The sequence below is a fragment of the Delphinus delphis genome, chromosome 10 (assembly GCF_949987515.2).
Source record: "Delphinus delphis chromosome 10, mDelDel1.2, whole genome shotgun sequence".
Taxonomy (NCBI): domain Eukaryota; kingdom Metazoa; phylum Chordata; class Mammalia; order Artiodactyla; family Delphinidae; genus Delphinus; species Delphinus delphis.
Window position 1 is genome coordinate 40,170,953 of NC_082692.2, and position 25,143 is coordinate 40,196,095.

The following is a 25,143-nucleotide window of genomic DNA, read 5'->3' on the forward strand; positions in this document are numbered from 1 at the left end:
CTGGCTGAGAGGAGGTGGTCGCTGATCCACAAGGGTATGGGGGGCGCCTACTGTGTGCCTGGCTCTCAGTGAGACGCCCTTCTGTCCCCGAGGTCCCGGGGAGGGAGAGAGGTGGGCTGGCAGCACCTCTGCTCCTCCCGGGCACCGTCTCTGCAGCAGAGGGCGTGAGAGGGGTCGGGTGGGAGACGACGGCGCCCCAGGCCTTTGGAAGCTGGGCTTCTGCCCTCTCACCGGCTCTCTGAACCATACATTCCTGCCCGAGCAGCTTTCATGTACCTAAAACCTGGCTGGCTGCCTTTTATCTGCAGAGAAAACAGCCGATGCTGAGAGCTGGGCAGTCGAGGCCTCATGCAGCCAGGATCAGAAGGGCAAGGAGCAGGCAGCCACCCCGGGGTCTGACCTGCCCCATGCAGGGTCCTCTGCTCCCCGAGTGAGAGGGGCTGTGCCAGGCAGGTGGGGGTCCTGGGGTCTGCCTGGGTCCCGGCCTGGGTCGGGCTGGTGGCCAGAGCGGGCTTCAGGATCCGGCCTCAATCTGTGGCTGCCCGGCCTGGCTTGTGGGTGGAACAGAAAGAGCAGAGTCGGCTGGGAGGGTGTGCAGGGTCTGAGGCCAGGACTCGGGGACGGTGAACAGGGAGGCAGGGGAGCCGGGTCTGTGCCTCGTTTCTGATTTCTCCTGGCCCTGATACTCAGAGGGCACTTTCACCTGTCCGAGCCTCAGTTTCCTCATCTGAAAAATGGGCACTACGGTCCCAGTCTTGCCTCCGTCTCTAATAATATCTGGTATTTGCTGAGGGCCCCCATGTGCTGGGCACAGTTTTTTTTATTTGTTTGTTTTGTTTTTTTTGCGGTACGCGGCCTCTCACTGCTGTAGCCTCTCCCACTGCGGAGCACAGGCTCCGGACGCGCAGGCCCAGCGGCCATGGCTCACGGGCCCAGCCGCTCCGCGGCATGTGGGATCCTCCCGGACCGGGGCACGAACCCGTGTCCCCTGCATCGGCAGGCGGACTCTCAACCACTGTGCCACCAGGGAAGCCCATGGGCACAGTTTTCAGCCCTGTGTGTGTTCTCACTAATGCAGTCCTCTCTGTTATTTCTGTGACTGCTTTATAGGGGTGGAAACTGAGGCCCAGAGAGGCTGCCTGCTTGCCTAAGGTGGCACAGCTGGATGGCAAAGCTGGGTGGCACAGCCCTGGGCAGGTTGGCTCCAGAGAGTGCTGAGGCGAGGGTTAGGGAAGAGGAGGGAGGAGGAGGGGCTTTTAAACACTCACGCTCACAGGAAGAGGGTTGGGATTCCTGTCAGGTGGCCCTAGGTGTCCGTGGTGATGGCCCCGGACATCCAGCTGCTTGACTCGGGGTTCCCCAGGCCTTGCACAGGTCAGGGTGGGGGGTTCACCCCTGACTGCTGTGAACAAAACCCTGTCCTTACAGAGCCCTGGCCTCCAGAGGCCGTGGGGACTGGGCCCTTGGGGCACTCTGAGATGTCGGGCACCTTGCTTATCCCCCGACACTCCTCTGGTTGGGGTGGGATGGGGACCGGCCACTCTCAGGGGGTCCTCAGATTCTGCTGGTTGGGGAGCCAGTGACCCAGAGCCTGAGCTGTTGGCACTTGGGGCACCACCTGCATCCCAGCCAGTGTCTCTGTGCCCCGGGGGGTGTTTGGGGCTGCTGGCCAGGCCTGGGGCAGGTTCAGAACAGATTCAGGTTGGAACACACAGATACACATGCATGTACATGCTTACACACACGTGCATACATGTACATCCACGTGTTCCCTCTGCCTAAAAAGCCCTCCTTCAAACACCTACGGGCTGCCTCCTTCACCTCCTTGGGGTCTTGACTCAAATGTCACCCTGCCAGAGGGGCTTCCCTAGGCCTTCTCCCTAACAGTCCCCTGAACTTCCCTGATTTCTTTTTTCTCCTGGGCCCCATCCCCATCTACCAGCCCTGCATCGCCTTTGCATCGCCTGCCCCTGTCGACATGGGGTGCCCCACGGGGCAGTGTCCACCGCCTACCCCTGCTCTCAGAGCTGTGCCTGGCAGGTCGTTGGCGCTCGGTGACTATTGGTAAGAGGAATAAATCAACGAGTGTGCTGTGTGCTCAGGGCATATGCTCCAGCATGTGCTCGCACGTGCGCGTGTCACACAAACACACATGTGCTTGACATTCATCTTCATTGTTGCTCAAGCCCGGAAGCAGCTTTTGTCTTTCCCGTGTGGCAGGGACCTCCTCGTCACTCCAGAAGCCAGAGAGAGAGAGAGAGAGAGAGAGAGAGGGAGGGAGGGAGGGAGAGAGAGTGTTTATTCATGTATTTCCCCCTTCAGTCACTCACCCTTTTCGTACTTTTGTAAGCATGAGGCTCTGCGGGGTGCCAGCTGCAGACACACTGTGTGCCACTCATGGGCATCCCACCTGCCTCCTCCCCAGGGCGTCCCCCAGATGCAGTGAGTGTTGGGTTTGGGGGTGGGATGAGCCCAGTTCCCCTCGGTGTCTCCCCAGTGGCCTTGCCCAGCACAACGCGGGGCGCCTCAGAACGCTTGTTGAATTGATAAGTTGGCCAAATACCTAACACGTGGGAGGACAGGGAGGATGTGCTCGGTGCCCCTGGGGCAGCCCACTTGGTGCTGAGGGAGGTCCGAGCAGGCTCTCTGGAGGATGAAGGCTCCTGGGGGGCTGCTTGGAGGAGGTGGCACTTGAGCTGGGCCTTGATGCACCAGGAAGATTTGGATGTGGGGAGATGAGGTCTTGGGCTTTGTGGGCAGAGGAAGGCGGGCAGAGAGGAAAGAGAAACAGGCGAACAGATGGCCCCAGAGTAGGACAGCCGTCGTTGGTCAGGGCTGCTGGAGTCTGACTTCTTGCTGACTCTTGTCCCATGAGGGCGCAATAGGAAGGTGTAGCCTCCCCAGCACCTGGAACAGCGCCCAGCACACAGTTGCTGCTCTAAGTGTTGGGCGACAGCAAGAGGGAGGCAGAGAGGGAGGAGCTGGCGGGGGGACAGGGTGGGCACGGCTGTTGTGAAGGAGAGGAATGTTTTCTGAAGAGAATGTTAATCCAGTGCCTCCCTCCCTCTCGGCTGGGCTGCGGGGACAGTGAGAGCTGCGGAGATACCAGAGCCCCCCTGGGGCCAGGTTGTCACGATCCCCCTGCCCATGGGGTCCCCAGGGCGGTCCTTGCCTCTGCCCCTCCACTCCAGGCTGGGGTGGGGACAGGAGGGAGGGGAGCTTGGGGGGACCTGCCAGCCCCAGGAGATGTCCTCACTAAGCAGTAACTGTGACTACAGAGAGAGAGCTGGGGGTGGGAGGGGGAGGCACCAGGGACAGTGCTAGAGGGTAAAAACAGAGAGAGAGCTGCCAGGAGGAAGTGCAGGGGGAGAGATAATAGCCCACATCAGAGCTAACCCTTGAGTGCTGACTGCCCGCCAGGCGCTGCCCCTAGCACCTCCTGTGAGTTCCCACACGTGACCCTCACAACCTTATGAGAAAGGGATTGGAATTATTCCCATTTTGCAGAGGAGGAAACTGAGGCCCAGAGAGGTGAAGTAACCTGCCCCAGGTTTCCCAGCCGGTGCACGGCAGACCTGGGATTTGAATCTGAGCAGTTTAACTCCCAAATCACTGCTTCAGGCCATCCTCCTGGGCACCTCAGGAGGGCCTGGAGCTGAGGAGGGAGCCTGCAGGGGGCAGGGTAGGAGGAGCTGGCAGAGGCGATGTTTACGAGGATGCTGGCTTATCTCCTGGACCCTGTTCAGGAAGCTGGCTCTACTCCTCTGCAACCCTTATCATCGCAGGGCAAGGTCCCTGTTTCAGGATCTCAGGAATGGTTGGGGGCAGTGCAGGGGCCCCTCCTGGGCTTCAGAAATCAGAGGCCCTGAGCACTCCTGCAGGCTGACACACACACACACCTGCAGGAACCCCATGCTTGGCCCTCCCACCCTCTATGGGAATGAGGGTGTGCAGGGGGCAGGGGTGGCGCCTGGGTCTGAAGCCGGCTGACGCAGGCTGAGCTCACTGGGGGAGGCTCTGAGTCCCGGCACCTGGACAGCCACCTGTCCATTCGCTGTCCCTGCCCAGGCCGAGTGCCCGGATGGGAGGGGAGGGGGGAGGTGGCTCGGAAGGAGGACCGAGGGGTGAGCAGTTGCCTCGTGTGGGCTGCTCTGCCGCTCTGCCCCCAGCCCCAAGACCTCCCTGGACCTGCTGCCCCTCCTCTGAGCGGGCACTTTTGACTCCGGCCCTATGGCCCTGTGTTGGGAGAACACATCAGAAGTAGGAGAGAAGCTGCTTCTAATCAGGAGGCGAGTGGATTTCTGGGTGTGTGATTAGGGCCGGCAGAGGTGAGCTGGCAAACAAACACGGCCGTCTTCTCTCAGGGACCTGCTGTGGTGGCCCTGCATCTGCGCTGCCGGCTCCAGATTCAGGGCGCTTCTCCTCAGAGGGTTGACCCCAAGGGTGACATTTATTTTGTTCTGTTGTTTTACTGTCAAAAATTTTAAATGTAGGCATTTCAGACACGCACAAAAGTGCAACAAACAGGGCAGTGTACCTTCGCGTCCACACCGGTCAACAGTTGTCAGCGCTCGGCCAGTGTTATTTCTTCTTCCACACGTTCCCACAGCGATTCTTTTGAAGCAAATCCCAGACCTCATCATATCACTTCATGCCTAAATATTTGAGTACATATCTCTGAAACGGTGGGTCTCAACTGGGGACAGTTTTGTCTCCCGGGGGACAGTTGGCAATGTCTAGAGACATTTTTGGTTGTCACAACTGGGGGAGGGGTGTGCTACTGGCATCTAGTGGGTAGGGGACAAGGGTGCGGCTAAACATCCTACAAGGCACAGGACAGCCCGCCAACAGAGAATCACACCCCACTCCCCTCCACAAGCGTTAACAGCGCTGAGGTGGGGAAACCGCGCTCTAAGAGCTAGGGACTCAAAAACCAGCCAGCCAACCGCAGCTATAATACCCTCATCAGACCTTAAAAATAACGATACTTTTTGAATGAATCACCAAATGTCCAACCAGAGTCCGCATTGTAGGGGCCGCTGCTTTTATGCTAAGTGCCCTCCAGGGCCGAGAGGACTGGGCTAGTGTTCAGACACTGCTGACTCAGGCAGGCGCAGGGACGCATGTGCTCTGGGACGTTCCAGTGAGGTCTGCTTTCTAATCACGTGCTGTATTTGCGTAGTTCTACGTGGAAAACATACAGAGAGTCTAAGGTGGGGGGTCCTGCCCAGCCCCACCTCTAGCCCCTGGCTGTCTTCCGGGAGGCAGCTTTGCCCCTGTTTAGTTTCAGAGCAGGTTGAGTATATACCCCAGTGGAAGGTGGACCCCCGCACTGTCCCTGGGGATAGGCACACCGTAGGCAGAGGCCAGGTGGGCAAACCCATGTGCAGGGGGCTCCCGGTGTCCTCTGGCTCCGGAACATTTTCCCACCCTCAGTTGCCATGTGGACTAAAATTCTGGCCATTAATTTTTTTCTGCCAGGATTGAATCTTAATTATTCCTTAGGGGGAATCAACCTTCGATTTGACATCAGCCCAGATCAGTATGCCCAGCCCTTCACCCTGTCACCGTGGACGACAGAGGGCAGGGTAAAGGGGACACAGGAAGGGTACATGTTGGTGTGGACTAAAGCAGGGGGTGGAGAGCACGGGCCACTGGCCGGTCCTGGGGAGCCGGGGCAGACGAGAGCCCTGTGAGGAGGGCAACTGGGATGTGGGCGGGGGGAGGTGGGGGAGGCTCAGGAGGGTCCACACGACCCCTTTCACGTCCCTTGGGGGTGTTGGATGTCAACCACAGGAGGAATGGCACCTTGAGAGCTCCGTGTCCCACCTTTGCCTGGGGGGCCAGGTGGGAGGTGTGAGGGCAGGAAGGTGCCCTGTGACTGGGGGAGCCGGGCTGGGGCCAGGAGGCCCGGAGTCTGCCGTTGAGAGGCCGTGGCACCGGGTGGGCCCTGTGTCCCAGGCTGCGGAGAGAGGGTTTCTCGGAGGCCCTAGTCTCTCTGGCCTTCTGGGATTCAGTCTGTGGGGTGGGGCGAGGGCTGTGGAAATTGGAACCTGGGCTCTGTCCCCACTGAGCTGGGCAGGAGGAAGGAGCCTGGGCCCAGAGAGAGCTGTGGGGATGGGGTCTGCTGGGTGGTGACAAGAAAGGCTGCCTGGGGGCAGGGAGTGGACCAGATAAACCCTCAGGCCCCTCTCACCACCCTCATCCCCACCCCATCCCCATTCCCACTCCATCCCTGGGCCAACCATCTGGGGATTCTCTCCAACTAGGATGTTCCAGCTCTTTATGTAAATTGAGGCACCCAGAGGATCCCGTGGTGTGTGTGTGTGTGTTAGCACGTGCGTGTATGTGTGTACAGGCATGTGCGTTATCCCCTAGGACTCTGGGGTGTGTACGTGTGTGTTACTGAGGGACCACCGGCCACAAGACCCAGGTGAGGTGGGCTGGGAGACTTTCTAGAGGAGGGCTTGATGCTGACATGCCTCTCACTTCTCACCCTGATGCCAGCCTCGCTCCTGCTGGGAAAAGGGAGAGGCCCGGGGAGAGACGGGAGCAGGGAGCTGAGAGGGGGTGGGAAGGATTGGGACCCTGGGTAGAGCCCGGGGCGGGGCTGACCAACCATTTGCCCACCCTCTCTGGGCCTCAGTTTCCTCCTCTGTCAAGTGCGGCTGGGACCTATTCAGCCCATGTCAAGGGGTCTCCCCCAGGACGAGAGGGGGCAGTGCCCATGGGAAGGGCTGGGGGTGGTCGTCCCAAGGCCATGGGATGGGAGGCAGGTTGGGGTGTAGGGGCTGGTGCTGGCCGGGCAGGGTGAGATGCCAGCCGCCCCCATCAGTGGCCCCTCTCGCCCCCAGATCCCCCAGATCAGCTACGCCTCCACAGCCCCCGACCTGAGTGACAACAGCCGCTACGACTTCTTCTCCCGCGTGGTGCCCTCGGACACGTACCAGGCCCAGGCCATGGTGGACATCGTCCGTGCCCTCAAGTGGAACTACGTGTCCACGCTAGCCTCGGAGGGCAGCTATGGCGAGAGTGGCGTGGAGGCCTTCGTCCAGAAGTCCCGTGAGGACGGTGAGTCCGGCGCCCGCCCTCAGGGTCGTGCTTGGGGACGGGGGGACGTCACAGCGTGGTGGCCGAGCGCTGCTCGGGAGCCGCTCCCTGGGTTCTGCCTTGGGCTCTCCTGCCCCGGGCCACCCCCTCATGGGCCTGAGTCTCTCCTCTGAGCCTGTGGCCTTGTGGGCGGGTGGCTGGGGGACTGCTGGGGGCTGGGGGTGGATGTGAGTGACTTTTGCGGACATGGCTGGGCAGACGGAGGGACTGTCAGTATCCCCAGCATGGGAGCTGATGGAACAGACCCTGTTCTCAGGCAGAGAGGAGGAGAAGGAGGTGGGGATGGAGGTGGGCTTGTTCAGTGGGGTCTCAGGGACCCAGGAGCCAGAGGCCGACCAGCAGCTTCTTGGAGCAAGGATTTGTCTGAGGGACTGGGAATTCAGAATCCTTAAACTTGGGCCGTGTGGTTAGGGGCAGGGGCTGCGGTGGGGCTGTGCCGGCCTCAGGGAGGTGGGTGCCCTGTGGGTGGGATTGGGGGAAGGGTGGGAAAGTGACGTGCTCTCCTCGGATCCTCCGCGCTTACCACAGGCCCCCTTGCCCCGCCGAGCTCACTGCGTTCCTGAATTGCCGTCCCCAGAGTGATAAACTTCTAGTTACCAGCAAGCAAGGAGAGGCTAAGCAGGCAGGGGTTGCCTCCACGGCAGGCCCAGACCTGGGCCTCTGGCCGGTCCTTTCCGATGGTCACACTGAGGCAGGACAGCCTGTGTGGGACTGTGTGTGTGGGCGTGCAGGGCAGCAGACAGGCCCCTGGGTCGGGGGCCCCACCTGGGCTGGTGAGCCCTGCCAAGCTGATTCAGAGCTGTGGGGGCCAAGGGACGGCTCCCGTGCTGCGTGGGGCATGGAGGGAAGCAGGGAGGCCCTTCCGCTCCTGGCGGACCCTCCTCCCCGCAGACAGGGCCCCTCTGCCTCCTCTCCTGGCCTCTCCCAAGGCCCCGTCTCTAAATAGCTCACTGTGGCGCCCTCGACCTTGGGGGATGGCGTCTCTATATTTATACCCGGAGAACCCCGGAACTCTAATTGCTTTTCCTAAGGACCGCAGAGTGTCCAGAGGCTGGCGTTGGTAACACCCTGCAGGCATAATCCTGCTATAAATCTCAGACAAGCCCCTTTAATTGTACAGCCGAAGCAGCTCGGGTGCTTGTAACCTGGCGGCGAGGGCGGCGGGGTGGTGGAAATGGGGTAGTGCTGACTGATGGCTGCGGCTCCAGCAGCTAGGCCCCCACGGAAGGAAGCAGGGGGTGGACAGACCCCATTCCCACCTGCAGGCAGGCTGGGCAGTGTCAGACTCCAGCCCCCCCCCCCCCCGCCGCCGACTGCCCACAAATCCTTTCTTTCTTTGCTCAGACTTGGGTACCTCTCTGCACTGGCTCCACCCATCCTGCTCTCCAGGCTCCTCTCCTCCCTGACGGCTTGAGTCCTTCCCCAAACAAGCCCACTGCCTTTCTGATTCAGGTGCAACCTCTGTTGGATTTGGGGACAAAAGTGCTGGATGGGGGTAGGGACAGAGGTCCAGAATCTTAGCGTTCAATTGTGTTTGGTCCCTGCCGTAGGGACCTGGAAGCCGCCCCCTGTACTCAACATAGCCTTCCCTCTGCCGCTGGCACATGCCGAGCCCCTGTTTATACCGGGTGTTCTGGGTAATCTGCCCCACCAGATGAAGCAGGTACCCCCATTGTCCAGGGAAGGAAGCTGAGGCTCAGAGACACCAAATAATTGGCACCAGGTCACAGAGCAAGTTAGAGGCGGAGAAGGGATTTGAATCCAGGCGCGCTGGCTCCAGGATTAGAGGTCTTAACTGCTTTGTCACTCTGTCTTCTGCCCATTTCCCACTGCAGTAACTGAGACCCATGTGGACCAGTCCTGTGCAAGGGATGGGGGTATGACAGTCACGTGTGCGCACGCACGCGCGCGCGCGCACACACACACACACACTTGGCCTGGAGGGACACATGCTGATGTGTTAAGCGTGGGAGAGGCATGGGATTGGGGTGAGGTCAGGGCATTGCATTTTGGCTGAAGCTAAGGCTACTGTTTGAATTTTCTGCAAGCATCTAATCAGGCATTGAGTAGTTAGAGAATAGAAAGTCTACTCAAGATTTTTAAAAGGACCCCTAGAAAAATAAGAGAACTAGGTGCTCTGCCCGGGCCCAGCACAGGGGCACAGCTGTGCCCCTGCCGCCTGCATTCCTTCCCATTGCTGAGGGTCTGGCCTCCCACCTGGCCGGACCTCCCTCATCCGCAGACCCCCTGGCAGGGTGTGCAGCCCTGGGGCCCTGGCTGGGCAGCTGGGTCTCCCTGCCCCGCCTGCTAAATGAAATTTGATTTGGAGAACCATCTTTAGGCAAATGAAAAGAAAAGGAGAGAGAAAGCCACGCTCCAGCTGCCCAAATTGAAATCAGAATTGAGCGGCCAGTAGAAAGGGGCCGCTGTACCTTTTGCCTAATTCCTGTGAAAGATTAAAGATGTCTTTGGCTATATATCGTATTGATTCGTCCTCTGAAGTATAAATCATCTTCGCGTTGCTCAGAGGAGTGCCGGGGAGCGGGGAGGACGGGAGGGTGCGCTCGCCAGGCTGAGGGTGTACATCAGAGCCCTGGTGAGAGCTCAGCCAGCAAGTCCTGGGTGCCTGTGTGTGCTGGGCTCTGGTGGGTCCTTCAGGGAGCATAATTATGGCCTTTTTTTTTTTTTTTTTGCTGTACGCGGGGCTCTCACTGTTGCGGAGCAACGGGCCTCTCCCGTTGCGGAGCACAGGCTCCGGACGCGCAGGCTCAGCGGCCATGGCTCACGGGCCCAGTCGCTCTGCGGCATGTGGGATCCTCCCGAACCGGGGCACGAACCCGTGTCCCCTGCATCGGCAGGTGGACTCTCAACCACTGCGCCACCAGGGAAGCCGATGGCCTTTTTACAGATGAGGAAACTGAGGCCAGAGAGGGTAGGTCACTTTCCCAAGGCTACACAGCCAGAACGTAGAGGAGCTGGGATTGGAGCCCAGCTCCATCCTCTGGGTGGGGAGCTCCTGGGTAGCACCCAGCACTATTGCACTATTGGGCCGTTGGCACAGGGCTTAGAGAAAGCTCTGGCGCTGCACTTTCCAGTCCCCATCAGCAGTGCCCTCCCACCCCAGTCCCTTGGTCATGTGGATTGCGCCCTGAGCCAGCCTGTGGCCCTTGACTGAACCCTGCACTGTGCCAGGCAGCCTCGCTGCACTTTCTTGAATCCTGATGACAGTGTTTGGTCCCCCTGTTACAGATGAGGAAACTGAGGCTCAGAGGGGTGAAGTGGCTGGCCCAGGCTCACACACTGAGGTGTTGGAGCAGGACTTGGAGCCAGGCTGTCAGCCCTAGGCCCTTTCCCCCACGCTATCCGTCTCCCCCAGCTTATATCACAGAGACGGCAGTGCATGTTAAGGAACAGGCCTCGACAGACAGACCTGGGCTCCGACTCAGCCACTTGCTGGCCACGTGATTCTGGGAAAGTCACTCAGCCTCTCTCGGTTTTGGTTTCCTCATCTGCGAAGTGGGGAAGAAACTGGTTGTTATCAGAATGAAACGTGCTCCCGGCCCATGGAGGTCGGCGCTCAGGAACGCACATGGGAGGGTTATGATTAGGGGTGTGGCTGCCTGGGCCCCAGCCCTCCCTGGTGCCAGCCGCTCTTGGGGAGGCCCGGGGAGTGATGGAAGGCCCGAGGGGGTGGTGCTGGGCCCTGCGTGGGGCCACAGGCAGTGTCCAAGGACAGGATGAGGGACAAAATCGCAGGAGCCCTGGCCAGCCTGCTTGCCCTGGTGTCTGCAGCAAGTCGTGGGCGTGTGTGTGTTTTTGTGAGGTGTCGGGCGCATCCCCCATCTGTGTGGTGTGCGCTCCTTCTGGCTGCAGGGCTCCCCCTCTCCCTGCCAGGCAGAGGCTGCCCAGGGGAAAGGCTAGGGACACAACCAGGCCTGGGATGAGGTACGTAGAGCAGGCCCTGCCTGGGCTCTGGAGCTAATGTGAGTGAGTCACCCTTGGAGGGAGATGAAGGCTAGAGGGGGTGGCACAGGTGGGGCCCCGCCCTCGGTGCCTCCCACCACTGTCCTGGGCGCTCTTGGGGGTTGGGGTCTGGAGTATGAACTTGTATACCCCCACAGCCTTTCCGTATCAGTGGGGCCTTGTGTGAGCCTCAGTTTACCTGCACTAGTGCTCCATTTCACAGATGAGGACAACCAAGGCTCAGGGAAGTCAAGGGGCCTAAGATCACAAGGAAATGTTGAGTGTCAGAGCCCAGGGCTCCTGTGTGGGTGACAGGACAATGGATAATATTAGTAGGTAACATTTATGGAGCCCTCCTGTGGACCAGACCCCATTTTATGTGCTTCATACATGTTAACTCATTTGTCTTTCAAGACAACTCCATTATACAGATGGCAATACTGAGGCTCAGAGAGGTTAAGTAACTCCCCTGAGGCCACACAGCTGGAAGGTAGCAGGAGTGGGATTTGCATCCAGCGTGGCCTCCTGATCTCTGGTGCACGTCATAGGAAGGACACACAGGTCAGCTCTGGGCAGGGGCATCTCCACGGGGCCACCTTGGGAGTTTGGTTCTCTAATGAGTGATTCCAGCACCCTGGGCACATCTAGGCCTGTACTCCTAGGGTGAGAATGGGAGGGCCTTTCTGGGTGTGGCGGGAAGGGACGTGGGAGCCTCAGGCCTGCTCCTTGAAGGATGTCCTGTCCCTCGCACGGTGGAAAATTTAAAGTCTCATCTCCCTGCTGTGTCCCCGCATCCCCCATTGGTATTCCGGAGATGCTGGTGAGTCAAGCTGTTGCTGGTCTGACCTCCAGGTCCAACTCCCAGGGCTGAGCGTCAGACTTGCATTTAGATGGGCCCGTCCGCGCGGCGGAATGGCAGGGCTGGCAGCTGGAGGCCCAAGGCTGGGGCATCTCATCCCTCTGGCTCTGTGACATCTCTAGACTCAACTTCTCCAGCTGTAAACAGAGGCTCCAAGGGGAGTGGGGAGGAGCTGGCCAGCTGGAAAGAGCCGTGCCACCCGGAGGGGATGGCACTGCTCATCCTTCTGGGAGACTAGAGAGGAGAGAGGTTTGCCCCAGGGCACCCCCAGGATCCAGCAGCTCCCCTTTCTGCTGCCTGCCCTCCCGGACCTTGTCTCCTTCCACTCCCCTCTCAGGCTCTTCTCCAGTCACACCAGCCTCCTCACGGCTCCTCTAACACTCCAGGCACAAGCCCACCTCAGGGCCTTTGCACTGGCTTCTCCCTCTGCCCAGAAAGCTCTGTCCCTGGTTGTCCATGTGGCTGCATTCTCAGTGCATTCAGCTGCCTTCCCAGGGGTCCCCTCTTCAGAGGGGCCTCTCTGACCACTGAGTCCCCAGTCCACTACACTCCATTCCATGCTCCCTGCTCTGTTTTTCTTTATAGCATTGACAAGTACATTTTTATTTGTTTATGGTTCATGACAGCAGAGATTTTTTGCCTGTTTTGTTCTCTGGTACCTCTCCAGCCTCTAGCACAGTCCCTGGCACACAGTAGTTGCTCAGTAAATGTTTGTGGGATGGGTGATCATGAAATCCAGCCGCCTACTCACTTCTTTAGGCCTTCTTCCCATCCTAGGCCTGAAAGGTTGCTCTCCCAGTCTATAGAAGGGCAGACTGAGGCTGACAGAGCACGGGCTTCTGGGGTTAGGCTGCCCTGGGACCCTGCCCTCCCCTCTGAGCTCCTGGCTGCCCCCAACCCCATCCTGACTCATCGAGGACAGATATCCTTTCCACCGCAGCGCCTGCCTCGGGATGCTTTGTTCTAGGTGCTGCCTGCCCCAGAGGGCAGGAACAGGAAGAGGCTCAGCCTTCCAGACCCCGCTCGAGTCTCCCACTGGCCTGGACTTCATGGATTTATTTCACATCCACTGGGTACCCAGCCCCTGCGCGAGGAGAGGAGAGAGGCAGTGGGCTCTGCCAGCTCTCAGCGGGCGTGGGAAGAGCAGTGCCCACCCAGACCTGGCACCCTGCCCTCCTGCAGGAGGTGCCCAGGAGAATTTGCCTTAATAATTGAATGAAGGGATGTGATGACGCATGTGTTGAGGTGAAGAGATAAACTCCAGGGTTGCAAGAGGCCCAGTGCATCAAGATGGGCAGTCCAGCAGGGCTTGGAGGAGGGACACTTGGACAAGTGGAGAGGAAGGAAGGGGTGTGCCAGGTGGGGAAACAGCGTGAGCACAGCCTGGAGGAAGGAGTGAGCAGGCAGATGGGACCCCAGTGAGGGGCCTGGCCTGGTCCTAGTAGCCGTGGGATGGGGACCCATGTGAGATGGAGCGGAGCTGTTTCTTTCAGGTCAACCCTGCGTTTAACAGTTTTTTGGCACTTGGGGTTGTTGTGTCCACCTGCCATGTCCAAGTTACATAGGGCCCTGGGGAGTCTTCTCTGCCCATCACGGCTCAGTGCCAAGGCCCCTCCTCCCTGCAGACTTGCTTACCCAGGGAGGCATATGATTTTCCCCTAGGCTGGCCTCCTGGGAACCCCAATCATACCTGTCCCAGTGCTTGTTGAATTCCCCCTCTTCCTCTTCCACTTGACTGGGCCCCTTGAGGCCGTGGAAGGAAGGACCCCCTTGGCTCTGTGTCCTTCGCCGTCCCTCGCCCACAGTGGGGCCTCAATAGATGTCTGTAGGATGAACAGATGACCAGCCCTGTGCCCTTGGGCACGTCATTGCCCTTCTGGGGCCCCCGTCTCTCATCTGTGACAGGAGTGGGCACATCAGCTCATCTGCAGGGTCCAGCTCTGACATCTGGCAGGCTGGGTCCTCCTAGCCCGAGGCCCCTGACTCCAGGCATCCTTCTCGTAAGCAAAGCCTCATCATGGGGTCACTTCAGGCTTGGTCTTTTGGTTCAGGGATGAGTGGGTCCAACTGTATGGGGACAGAGCCTGGAGCATGCGACCTTCTCACCCTCAGTCAGGTGAAATGTGGTTGAGATTAGCCGATGGGGCAGGGCGCTGGAAACAGGGAGGCATCCTGCCACTGGCTTTGGGTTGGTGTATAAGAGAGCAGGGTGGCTTGTAGCATCTTCTTGAGGGGAGACCTCTGGGCCTCACAGCCCAGGGACCTTCAGCCCTGCCCACTGACCAATGCATTTTCCAAGAATGTGGGAGGGCAGTGGACCCCACCCCGGAGCCAGTCCCCACCATTCTAGCTTATCACCCAGGCTGCCCTCAACTTGAGACAAATTGCATCTTCCTCTCCCTTGCTCTGCTGCCCGTCACTGCTCTGTGGGTGGAAATTCAGTGGACTTGGTATGGGCATCCCCTGCCAAGCTGTGAGGCCCACCACGTGCCAGCTGGGTCTCCGGGATGCTCTGCGAGATTGGCAAGGTGCTGGCATCAGCGTGGCTGCTCAGTGATTACCCAGTCTCTGTCCCACTTTGAAGGTGAACCCTGCGCTGTCTGGCCTGCCGTGGGGACTTTGCCTGTCCGCTCTAATTGCTCCGCCCCCCCGGCCTTCAGTGCGGTGCCGCTCTAATTGCTCCGCCCCCCCGGCCTTCAGTGCGGTGCTGGCACCTCTTGATTTCGTGAGTCCCGTGGGTTGGGTGTCATCAGGCCACTTTTCCTCTCTCTCTGACTCATCTCTGATGTGTTCGCCCTGGCCTATCACAATGGGGACATGCTCCCATCCGAGTTCGCCTCTAAGCTTGACGGGATTGACAGGAGGAAGGAGACAGAATGGACGCTGAGCCCTTTTTGCTCTGAGTTTGCATCCCTTCCCTCTTGGACAGGAAGCAACATTTTCTTTCACCAGGCTTTTTTGTGGAACATGTTTGAAGATTTCTTCCAGGTCTAAAAAAGTTTTCCTTTGCTGGTTGCAGCCCCTTTGTGAATCCTGTCCTCCCTGGATGATGCAGTAGAGTGGAGGGCTTAAGAGCCCAGATGCTGGCTTGGCCACCATGAACTGTGCAATCTTGAGCAGTCACTTGGGGGCGCTGGGCTTCAGTTTCCACCTCATGAAATGGGAATATTTATAGCACTTCCCTGGACTTCCCTGGCAGTCCAGGGGTTAGGACTCCGTGCTTCCATTGCAGGCGGCCCGGGTTCGATCCCTGGTCAGGGAACTAAGATCCCGCAAGCTGTGCAGTGCTGCAGGAAAAAAAAAAAAAAAAAGAAGCACTTCCCTTCTAGGTTGCCATGAGCATTAAATGAGTTAATACATGTAAAGCACTAACTAGCACAGTCTGGGCCCTGCACTAAGCACTAAGCTTCTGGAGGTGTAAGTTTCATCATTATTCATCAGAGTGGGAAGTGAGGATCGGGACCCAGTTCTAGTCCTGGCTCTGTCTCTGGGTGGCTGTGTAACACTGGGCTGGTCACTTTCCCTCTCTGAGCCTCAGCTTCATCACCAATGTGAAGGTGATGGGTCAGGGGACCTCTGAGGTCCCCCGTGATGTGGGTCTTTGCATCTCTCACCCATCTCTCTTGGCTTTTCTGTCCTCACCACATGGAGGTCCGGGTACCATGGGGTGGGCCTCTGGCTTCTGCTGTGTCTATGTTCTTGAGCCCAGACCTGAGCCCACAGAGTAGCCACATCTGCAGCATCTGTTTCCTCAGCTCCTTTGGCCTCTTTGGTCTATTTATTTATTTTTTACCTTTGAGCCTTTTGACAAACACATCTCTAAACCTGGTCTGAACCCCATTGTCTTCAAGTTCATTTTCCTGCCCTTGTTTATTTTTCCTCCCCTTCCTTGAGCCTCTGCACTGGAGCATGTTGGGATCTATCCTCCGAGGCTCCCACATTTAGGAATCCCTTCCGATTTCTTCCCCTTTGTTAAAGAGCAGGTGGCAAAGGCCATTGACCTTTCCCTGCCCCCCACCACCCCCAGCTCCGGTCTGGGCCTTGACCCCCAGGAAGCCCTCTTCACCTGTTTGTTGACTACTGGCTTTGAGCCTGTTTTCCTATCTGAGGCAGGGTTCCAGCACCCCCAGCCCCCAACTCTGAGCTTCTTGGAGGTGTCACCGAAGCAAGCCCCATCTCCCCTTTCCCTGCACTGTGGCTTCCTTCCCGCCCTACCCTGAGGCTCCTACTTCAGGCCAGTATGGGGCTGCTGAGTGTCCTGGGTGGGTTCTGGTTTCAGACTCATCCCCTACTCCTCTGTGACCTTAGGCAAGTCACTGCCCCTCCCCAAGCCTCCAGTTCTTCATCGTAAGACCAGGAAGGGGCTGTGCGCCTTTTTCAATGGGCTCATGCATGTCGTGGACACACGGAGGGATGCCTGCAGCCATTTTTGCCTTATTATCCTGTGTCACCCACCCAGCCCTCTTCCCAGAGCCTTTGAGCCCCAGGCTCTGCCTCCTGCACCAGCCCCTCAGGCAGCCCGGCCTGGTCTGTGTGAAGACCCCTGGACCTCCTTTTGTTTTAATATACAATTTTCTAGGGAACATTTCATTACCCATCCTCATCGAAGCTACCAGACCCTGGCCCCAGCTGCTACACAGCCGCCCTGAGAATTGTCCCTGTTTTACAGAGGAGGTGACCGTGGCTCCGGCTGCCCAAGGGCTGGTGCAGTCCCTCACAGCTTGTCGGATGCAGAGCTGGGATTTGCATTCTGGTCTGTGTGACTCCCGGAGCTCAGCTGGAGGGAAGGAAGGTGGGCGGAGCCCTCCTTTCAATGAGCTGTCTGATGCCTTTCACCTGGCTTCTCCAGGGAAACGTTGGTGGGTCAGTCAGATGGCTGGACCTTGGAGGACCTCCCCTTCCCCCTCCCCCCCCCCACACCGCTGCACACAGAGGCCAGAGGTTCTCTCAGGGCCAGGGAAGGAGGAAGGGGAGTGGCTCCTGTGATGGACAACGTTTGTGTGACAGGAGTCACCAAGTCACGTGTGGCCTTGGATGAGCCTGTGAGGGGCTCTGTCTAAAAGTGGGTGTCACGGGGCCTGGAGATCAGGAGGAATGCATCCCCTGATGGTCACCTTTTCAGTGATGGCTTCCCTCGTGCTCCTGGGGTTTTTAGGGACTCAGAAGGAGAGAGTCCAGGCCTCCACATCACAGAGCGTGCTCTGCGGGGATGTGGCTGGTAAGGAGGGCAGTGGGGGCATTTCTCCAGCCCTTTCACCCCTCACTTCTATACAGTAATTAATTTATTTGCTCTATAGATATTTACTGAGCACCTGTTATGTACCAGACATTGAACCAGGACATGGGGGATACAGCAGCGAACTAAACAGATGAAGATTCCTGACCTTGTGAGCTCATGTTTGGGGAGAGAGATAGAGGCAGCTTATAGTAAACAAGTAAATACATCACCGTATAACAGAATTTCCGATAGGAACTGATGGGCATTTCTATGAAGAAGAACAAAGCAGCATAAGTGTACAGAAGGTGCAGGTAGGGGAGACTATAACACAGGTGGTCAAGGAAGGCTTTTCTGCAGAGGTGACATTCGGGCAGAGCCCTAAATACAGTGAGGGAGTGAGCCATGCAGAGATCTGTGGAGAGAGTGCCCCAGGCAGGAGAATCGGCAAGTGCAAAGGCCCTGAGGTAGCAGCCTGCCTGGCATTTGGGGACTATAGCCAAGAAGAAGGAGCAGAGTGAATGACGGGGAGAGACGTAGAAGGGGAGGAGCCTATCACAGGGAACCTTCTGAGCCACTGTGAGGACTTTGGCTTTTGCTTTGAGTGAGATGGGAGCCATGGGAGTGTTGTGAGCAGAAGAGGGACGTGAATGGACTTGGGTTTACTAGGATCCCTCTGGCCACTGTGTGGGGCAGAGACTGTGGGCCTGAGGCAGGAAGGCCAGTGAGGAGGCTACTTCTGTCCTCCAGGGTAGAAGGGATGATGACTGGGACCAAGGGGCTGGGAGTGGTGAGAAGAGACAGATCTGGGGTATATTTTGAAGCTCGAGCCCACAGGACTTGCTCCCGGGTTGCGTGTGGGCAGAGGGCAGGGGCGTCGCCCAGGCGGTCCTGGCTTCAGCACCACGGACAGCGCCAACACCAGACACGGGGGAAGCCCTGGTTGGCTCAGGTCCCCAACAAACAAATGGCCAGTCCCTCGGTGCTGACCGGAGCCTCATCTGTAAAGTGCTGGTCCCTTCCCCTCGATTTTGTTATCCATTTCTCTTTTAGCCAAATATGTTTATTTCTGGGCACTGCTGCGAATCCATTTTGGGATGAGGCAGGTTTGAATGCAATTATATAGCTGGGATGAGAGGTTTGGAAGCAGTTGTATCCAAAAATCTCTGCATCTGGCTAAATTGTGTTGTATGGAGTGGGGTGCTAGGATGGGAACTGGGGGAAGGGGAGCTTCCTTGAGGAGGGGGTGATGGGAAGAGAGCCTTGAAGAACTGTGGGCCTGTCTCAGAGGAGCAGCAGGGTGCTCTGGGTAGGGGAGCTGAGTGACTGAATGTGGTTATTCATGATGCCCTCCTTCTGAGAGTGAGGAGGGGGCAGCATTCCTGACACTGAGCAGGGTAGGTCGGCCCATGGAAGACAGTGCTGACCCTCAGGGCTTCCACGGACTTGCTGTGTGTCTGTCCTTTGGCTCTCAGTTTCTCCAACTGTAAAATGGGGTAATTGTAGTCCCTACTGTGCTGGGTATTGTAAGAATGACAAAAATGGGTGAATTAACCATCAGAAAGGCCAAGAAAGGGCTGGAGGGGTGAGGGGCTGCCTCTGAGGCCTCAGACCCCAAGGGTGAGCACTTGGCCTCTTCCTGGTTGGTTGTTCCCAGTCCCTTTGTGACCGTCCTCCTTGTTCTCCCTGACTCATGTGGCGGGTTATATCTGTGCCCCATTTTGCTGTAGACAGAATGATCATATGGATATTCTATGCAAATTCTTATTTTTAACGAGCCAGAAGGAAAGCTAACGACCATCTTGCAGATGTATTGGGGCCCGAGGGAGGCCTTGGGATGGGGGAGGAAGCAGGGGACAAAGTGACAAGCAAGAGGAGAGAGGAGGGAGGAAGGGGAGAGGAAATGAAGCGGGGTTGGGGTGGACACAGTAGGGGCTGCAGAGCAGTGGAGGGGAAGCACGGGCTCTGTTTACCATCTCTCAGAACCTCTCTGCCTGCCCCATTTTAAGATGGGGAAACAGGCTCGGAGAGAGGTGGAAGCGTGCCAGATACCCCAGAGCTGGGAGAGAGAGAGAGAAAGGCAGAGGAGTGGGAGCAGATGGGCTGGAGAAAGGGAAGGTGGAGGCAGCTGGGACTAGGCTCTGGGACTCGGTTTCCTTATCTGTATGATGGTCATAGCACCTAAGACGTGGGCTGATTGGGAGGAACTAATGAGAGAACATGTGCAAACATTATTCGACTGAAGAGTGCTGCCTGAATATGAGGGGCCGTGGAGTAACGTGTGTGTGGGGGAGAGGGAGAGGATGGGGCAGGGGACCGAGTCGGGGAGACAGGAAGACGAGGGTGGAGGGACGGGAGCTGGAGACGGGGGTAAGAGGCCTTCTGGACAATAGGCCAGCTCTTAATTAATTAGTCCATTCATTCATTTGTTCATTCATTCATTCATTCATTCCTCAGCATCTATAGTCTACTTCATAGAGGGAAGTCGGCTCCCAGAGGGCAGGATTCTTGTCTGTCCGATCCGTGGCTATCCCCGTATTGTTGAGGGCAGCATCTGGCACCAGGAAGAGCTTAAATTGTTGCTGAATCAATGGATGTTCTGTGCCCGGCAGTGGGCCCAGCAGTGGCCATCTCCCTGGAGCTCAGCGGCATCTAGTCCAGTAATTTCCCTTCCCTGGGCTAAGTGCAGTGGTTGAGACATTGCGATCGTTACTGGCACCCAGGGGAGAGGGAGCCTGGGGACAACTACGAAGGCTTCCTGGAGGAGGGGGCCTGAGATGAATCTTCGAGAACTGACAGAAGCTGACTTGAAGGAATCTGGGAAGGGGAACTGGTCATAAAGGCAGAGGGAACAGTCTAGTGTTCGGAACTGCAGGTGCTCTTGGAGGTGGGGAGTGATGGGAGCTGAGGCCGCAGGGCCTGAGGACTGGGCTGAGGGATTTGGATTTTGCCCTGAGCCCTGAGGGAGGTGAGAGCCAGCGAAGGTGGGAGGGAGGGGTGTGCTGGGGTGGGATCAGTTTTGGTGGAGAGGTGGGGTGGCCAGGCTGGGCAGGCTGAGGTGTGCATGCAGGTGTGGGGCTCTGGTCTGGTCAGGCAGTGCCGACAGGAGTCGGGGGGCACAGGGGATTCGGGCCTGAGGGGTCAGCTGGCTGCTGCCAGGTGAGGCTGGACCCGCCCCCGGGGCATGGAGCCAGCCTGGAGAGGGGCCAGAGCTCTGCTTTAGATTAATTAAAAGACCTCTTGGGCTTCCCTGGTGGCGCAGTGGTTGAGAGTCCGCCTGCCAATGCAGGGGACATGGGTTCGTGCCCCGGTCCGGGAAGATGCCACGGAGCGGCTAGGCCTGTGAGCCATGGCCGCTGAGCCTGCGCGTCCGGAGCCTGTGCTCCGCAATGGGAGAGGCCACAACAGTGAGAGGCCTGCGTAACGCAAAAAAAAAAAAAAGACCTCTTAACTCTGGGCAGTCCCACCGGGGCCGGAGTGCCTGGAGAGCATTTAAATGTCAACATAAATATCACAATGACCCGAGTCCCTCCTGTTACTTAGTGTCTAGATTCCCAAGATGTCCCTTGTATTACAACATGGGACAGTCTCTCACTATGAAACATGTCCGACCCCAAATGCCTGTTGAGAAAAGCTAGCAGATGGTAGCATCCCCTGCCCCAGCTCTGGCCTCCACAGGAAGGGCAAGGTCAGCTGAGCACCCTTCTCCCACCTGCCCTCCCCGGCTGCCCTCCCGAGGCCCACTCAGGGTTGCTCCCAGGATCCAGGCCCGGAGTCCCCTTTCCAGCCCTCCCTGGTCCCTGTCTCTCCACTCCCAGATCTGGCCAAGTAGGCCCCAGGCTGTGGGGCCGCAAGCTTTTCCCCAACAGCGTCGGGAAAGCCTGGGGCAGGTTTTGGGGGGTGGGGTGAGTGCTTCTCCAGCTCAGGGCCACATCTGGGCCTCTGCCCCTGACCTTTGTCTACCAACTCTTAACTAACCCGAGTCCCAGGCAGCCCAGCACCTCAAGAAAGCCCCCGACGGTCCACAGGGTTGGGCTGGTGTCTGCGCTGTCCTCACTGCCCTCCTCCACCACAGCCAGTTTGTGGAGCACACTCATGCCCACCGTCTCATCCTCGTTCCTGGCCGGGGGCATCAGCGGCCCCATTTTCTGGCTGAGGAAACTGAGGCCTCACCCCAGGTACATCCAGAGCCAGGGCTGGGCCCAGACCCCCATTTCTTGCATTTCCTGCTGTTCTGCCATCAAAAGGGTCGGCCTGGAGGAGCCAGAGCCCGGCTGCTCACCGTCCCTCCCCCCGCCCTGGCCTGAAGAGGACGGCTGGTGTGGGAGAGGGTCCAGGAGGACTTCATTACCCAGTGCCTGCTTGTGGCACGTTGGGGGGGCCTGAGCCCGCCGCCAGTAGGGAGACATGCTTGGCCTGCCTGGGTAATTACATCTCAACATTTCATTTTGCTTGTCAGTTTCCACTTCCTGGGGATGTGGGCTCCTAAATATTTCATCCCAGCCGCAGCTGCCTGTTTCTTTCTGGCCAAACCGCAGGCCCGGCTGCCGACCCCGAGCCCTGGCCCCTCCCTGCCCAACTGAGCCTCGCTTCCTGTTCTGGGCTGGAGCTGGCCAGAGGTCATCTTCTCCATGCCCCTACCCCACACGGAGGTCTCTACCACCAGCGCAGCGCTGTCTTCTCTTCCCAAGGGATCTGGGGTGAAGAGGCCAGACAGACAACATTGCCAGAAATTAGGCTCAGTTCAACCAACATTGATTGAGCACCTCCTGTATGCCTGAGACTCTGATGGAAACCAGGGAGTTAGGAAAGAGAAAGATACAGTCAAGAAGGAAAGCCCCTTGAAGGGGCTTATGGGCTAATGGAGGAAAAGGACAACAGTGTTATAACAGCAAACACTTATTGAGTACTTATATGCCAGGCACTGTTACATGGATTAACTCACTTATTCTTCATGCTTTCTTATGAGGAGACAAGGCCCAGAGAGGTGAGTAACTTGTCCAGAGTCACACAGCTAAGAAGTGGCAGAGCCAGGATCTGAACTCAGGCAACCTGGCTCCAGCCTTCATGCCCTGAAGCATGAGAGTCACAAACCGACAGCCTAGGCAGAGGATGGCGGGTGCCAGTGGGGAGGGGTGAGGTGAGAGCCGGGCTGGGCAGTGATGAGTCCCCACTCTGGGATGTTTTGTGGGGGACGAGGTGCAGAAACTGAGCCCCGAGGTGGGGTTGGGCAGGTGGGGAAGCAGGAGGGGTATTTCTGGCAGAGGGACCAGCAAAAGCTCCAGGGTGGGAAAATTTGAGTCGCGTTGGAGAAAGTGGTCTTGCTGTAGAGTGTGGAGTGAGGCTGAGGAAGGGGCTGAAAAGCCGCTATGTGATCTCAGCCCCTAGGTGTGTCACTGGAGCTGGGCTGTCTTGTTCTGAAAGGGGTTTTTCAGCAGAGGACTCAGCTAACACTCAGCAGTCCTGTTTCTGGCTGCTGGCTGGCCTGACTTGCTGTGTGAGCCTTGGGCAGACTCCTTTCGCTCTCTGAACAAAATCTGAGGAATGGGCGGGATTCCCTCAGTAGAAGAATGCCGGGCATGGCCACTGAGAGTGGGGGGAGGTGGGCCTGGGGGGAAGGGGTCTCCCGGGGGCCCTTGGGGTGGAGGCCGGCCAGAAATCAGTCTCAGGGCCCCTCCCCGCTCAGTCCCCTCCTGCCACCACCTGGCCTCCACCACCTCTGCTTCCTTCTCTCTCTCTCTCTCTCCTTTTTTCTGCTTTTCTTGCTTCAAAGGTGTTTTACCTAAATGGGTTTGTGTTAAGATATTAGGTCGATCACTCAGCAAATTTCCCTCTGCTCAGAGCTGAGCACCATGAATAATGCAGCTCTTAGCAGCTTGTGCTGCTTAACGGCCTCCCAGCGAGGGGACAGCAGCACTCAGCTCAGGGGCTCTGAGCCCCACAGCTGCCCTGGCTGGTCCCCCACAGCCTGCCTCCCCCCCTCCCCAAAATATCCCCCCAGGGGCCAGGTGATCCCTTTAATCCTCACAACACCCCTGCCACGTCTGGGGAGTGGCGAGAATGCCCTCCCATTTTACAGATGCAGATGTGGAGGTGCAGAGAGGTTGGGTGACTTGGCTCTTATCAAGTAAGGGATTGAGGTGGGATGAGGGCCCCATCTGTGCCCAGCCTCGGCCTCCTGTGTCACAGCAGGCCAGCTCTCTGATGCCTGTGCCCCCCGTACCTGGAGGTCCAGCCCGATTCTCTATGGGGGCAGGAGGGTGTGAGTGGACGGCCTGGTTTCAGAGGAAAGTTGAGGACTTTGCCCTGATGGGGGCACTGAGGCTCCTCGGTAAATAGTTGTACCCCTCCACCCAGTCACGACCCCATGCCCGTTAGCACCCCCCAGCCGGGCTCCCCTGCACCAGCAGCAAAGGAGAGGTGTTGATGGTACTAACGTGTGGCCGGGCTGGCTGGTGGAGATGTGGACAGCTGACTTGTGTGCCTGGGTCTGCGGCTGTGTGGCTGTGTGGAGGGTGTGACTTTGGGAGGTTGGGCGTGGTGAGTGTGGCTGTGTGGGGCGGTGTGGTTAGTGTGTGAGCCTGTGTGGCTGTGAGATTGTGTGAGGTTGTAGTGATGTGTGGTATGTGATTGTGTGAGGGTGTGTGTCACCATGTGTGTGTGGTGGGGCGGGGCTGGGAGTGATGCAGGGGTGGGGAGATGAGCTGAGTGTGTTCAGGAAAGAAAGGATGTGTGTCCTGCCTTGGATAGACCCTGGGCCTCTAGGCTAAGGCCCCAGGTTCTTCCCAGCACTCTGTCCCTGTGGACATCTCTCAGTTTTAGCTGGTGTCTCTGGTCCCCAGAGCATCTCTCACCAGCCCTGGGTCCTGACCCAAGCTGGGTGATGAGGTCCCTGCCCCCCTACCTCAGCAGCCCCCACCCCCACTAGGACTTGCTCCCCAGTGGCTTTGGCTCCAGGAGGCCAACCCAGGCCTTCACAAACACCATCGCATTTGACCCTCACTCCAGCCCCACCGGGCTTTTTTCCCATTTTACTGATGGGAAGCCTGATGCTCAGAGAGGCTAAGTAACTTGTCCAAAGTCACACAGCCAGGAAGCAGTGGAGCAGGCATCTTCCCCTCTGTCTCAGACTGGAGGGGAGGGGAAAGCCAGCAGGTGCAGTATCCACGCTTTGCACAAACCTTTGATGGGGTATATCAGGGAGACACCTGCAGGTGGGAAACCGGAGTGACTGTTTCCCCCTCATTGTCCCTTGGTACCTGGGTCTTCCTGGCTCCAGCCAGATCTCTCACAGTGGGCCCACCGTGCCCACAGGGCTGGAGTCGCCTTGCGCTCATGCCCTTCTCTACTGGCCCAGCTGTCTTCGGCTCTGGGCCCTTGGGGCCCGGCCAGTTTGCATGGCTATCTTATACTTCTCCACTTGTTCTTTTGCATGTGCATTTCTTGAGCGCTGGTAGCAAGGAATTTGCCTCTAGGCGGAGAAGTAAGTTCCCAACAGAAGGCAGGACTGAGAGAGAGGTCCTGGTGTGCATGACGCCCAGCACCATGTGTACTTGGAGCTCACCAGTGTGTCCTGCATGCGCTGTGCATGGATAACCTTTGCAGCCCAGAGCCCGGCACAAAGTGGGTGCCCAGAGCCTGTGCATGCAGACATTCGGGCACTCCGTGTGACCAGGTGGTGGCTCAGAGGGGAGGTCATAGTGGGCTTTGGGGGTCAGGGAGGCTCCCAAAGGAAGTGGGAAGGTTTGAGCAGGTGGCTACCTCAGATTCCTACAGAGCCTCTGCCCCTCTGCCCGTGCCAGCGGCTTCTGCCCCGCCAGCCCTCCCATCCCTGTCAGTCGGGCACTCAGTGACTCATTCAACCGGCAAGCGTGGGTCACTGCCCGACCCGAGCAGGCACAGCACGTGTGCTGGGCCCAATGAGGGCTGGGGTGGAGAGACAGACGCGGAGGAGAAACTGGGGCCCAGCAAGGGAAAGGCTGGCCGAGGGAACAGC

General features: G+C 58.2%; 1 protein-coding gene across 4 annotated transcripts in view; it reads left to right on the forward strand.

The window, feature by feature from the left end:
• Positions 1-25,143, forward strand: part of GRM4 (glutamate metabotropic receptor 4) — a 99,123-nt gene that overhangs the window by 28,405 nt on the left and 45,575 nt on the right. For all 4 annotated transcript variants that reach the window (XM_060021324.1, XM_060021327.1, XM_060021326.1 and 1 more), the window contains exon 2: positions 6,855-7,071. In XM_060021324.1, coding sequence (XP_059877307.1) covers positions 6,855-7,071 — 217 coding nt within the window. The remainder of the gene's footprint in view (positions 1-6,854; positions 7,072-25,143) is intronic.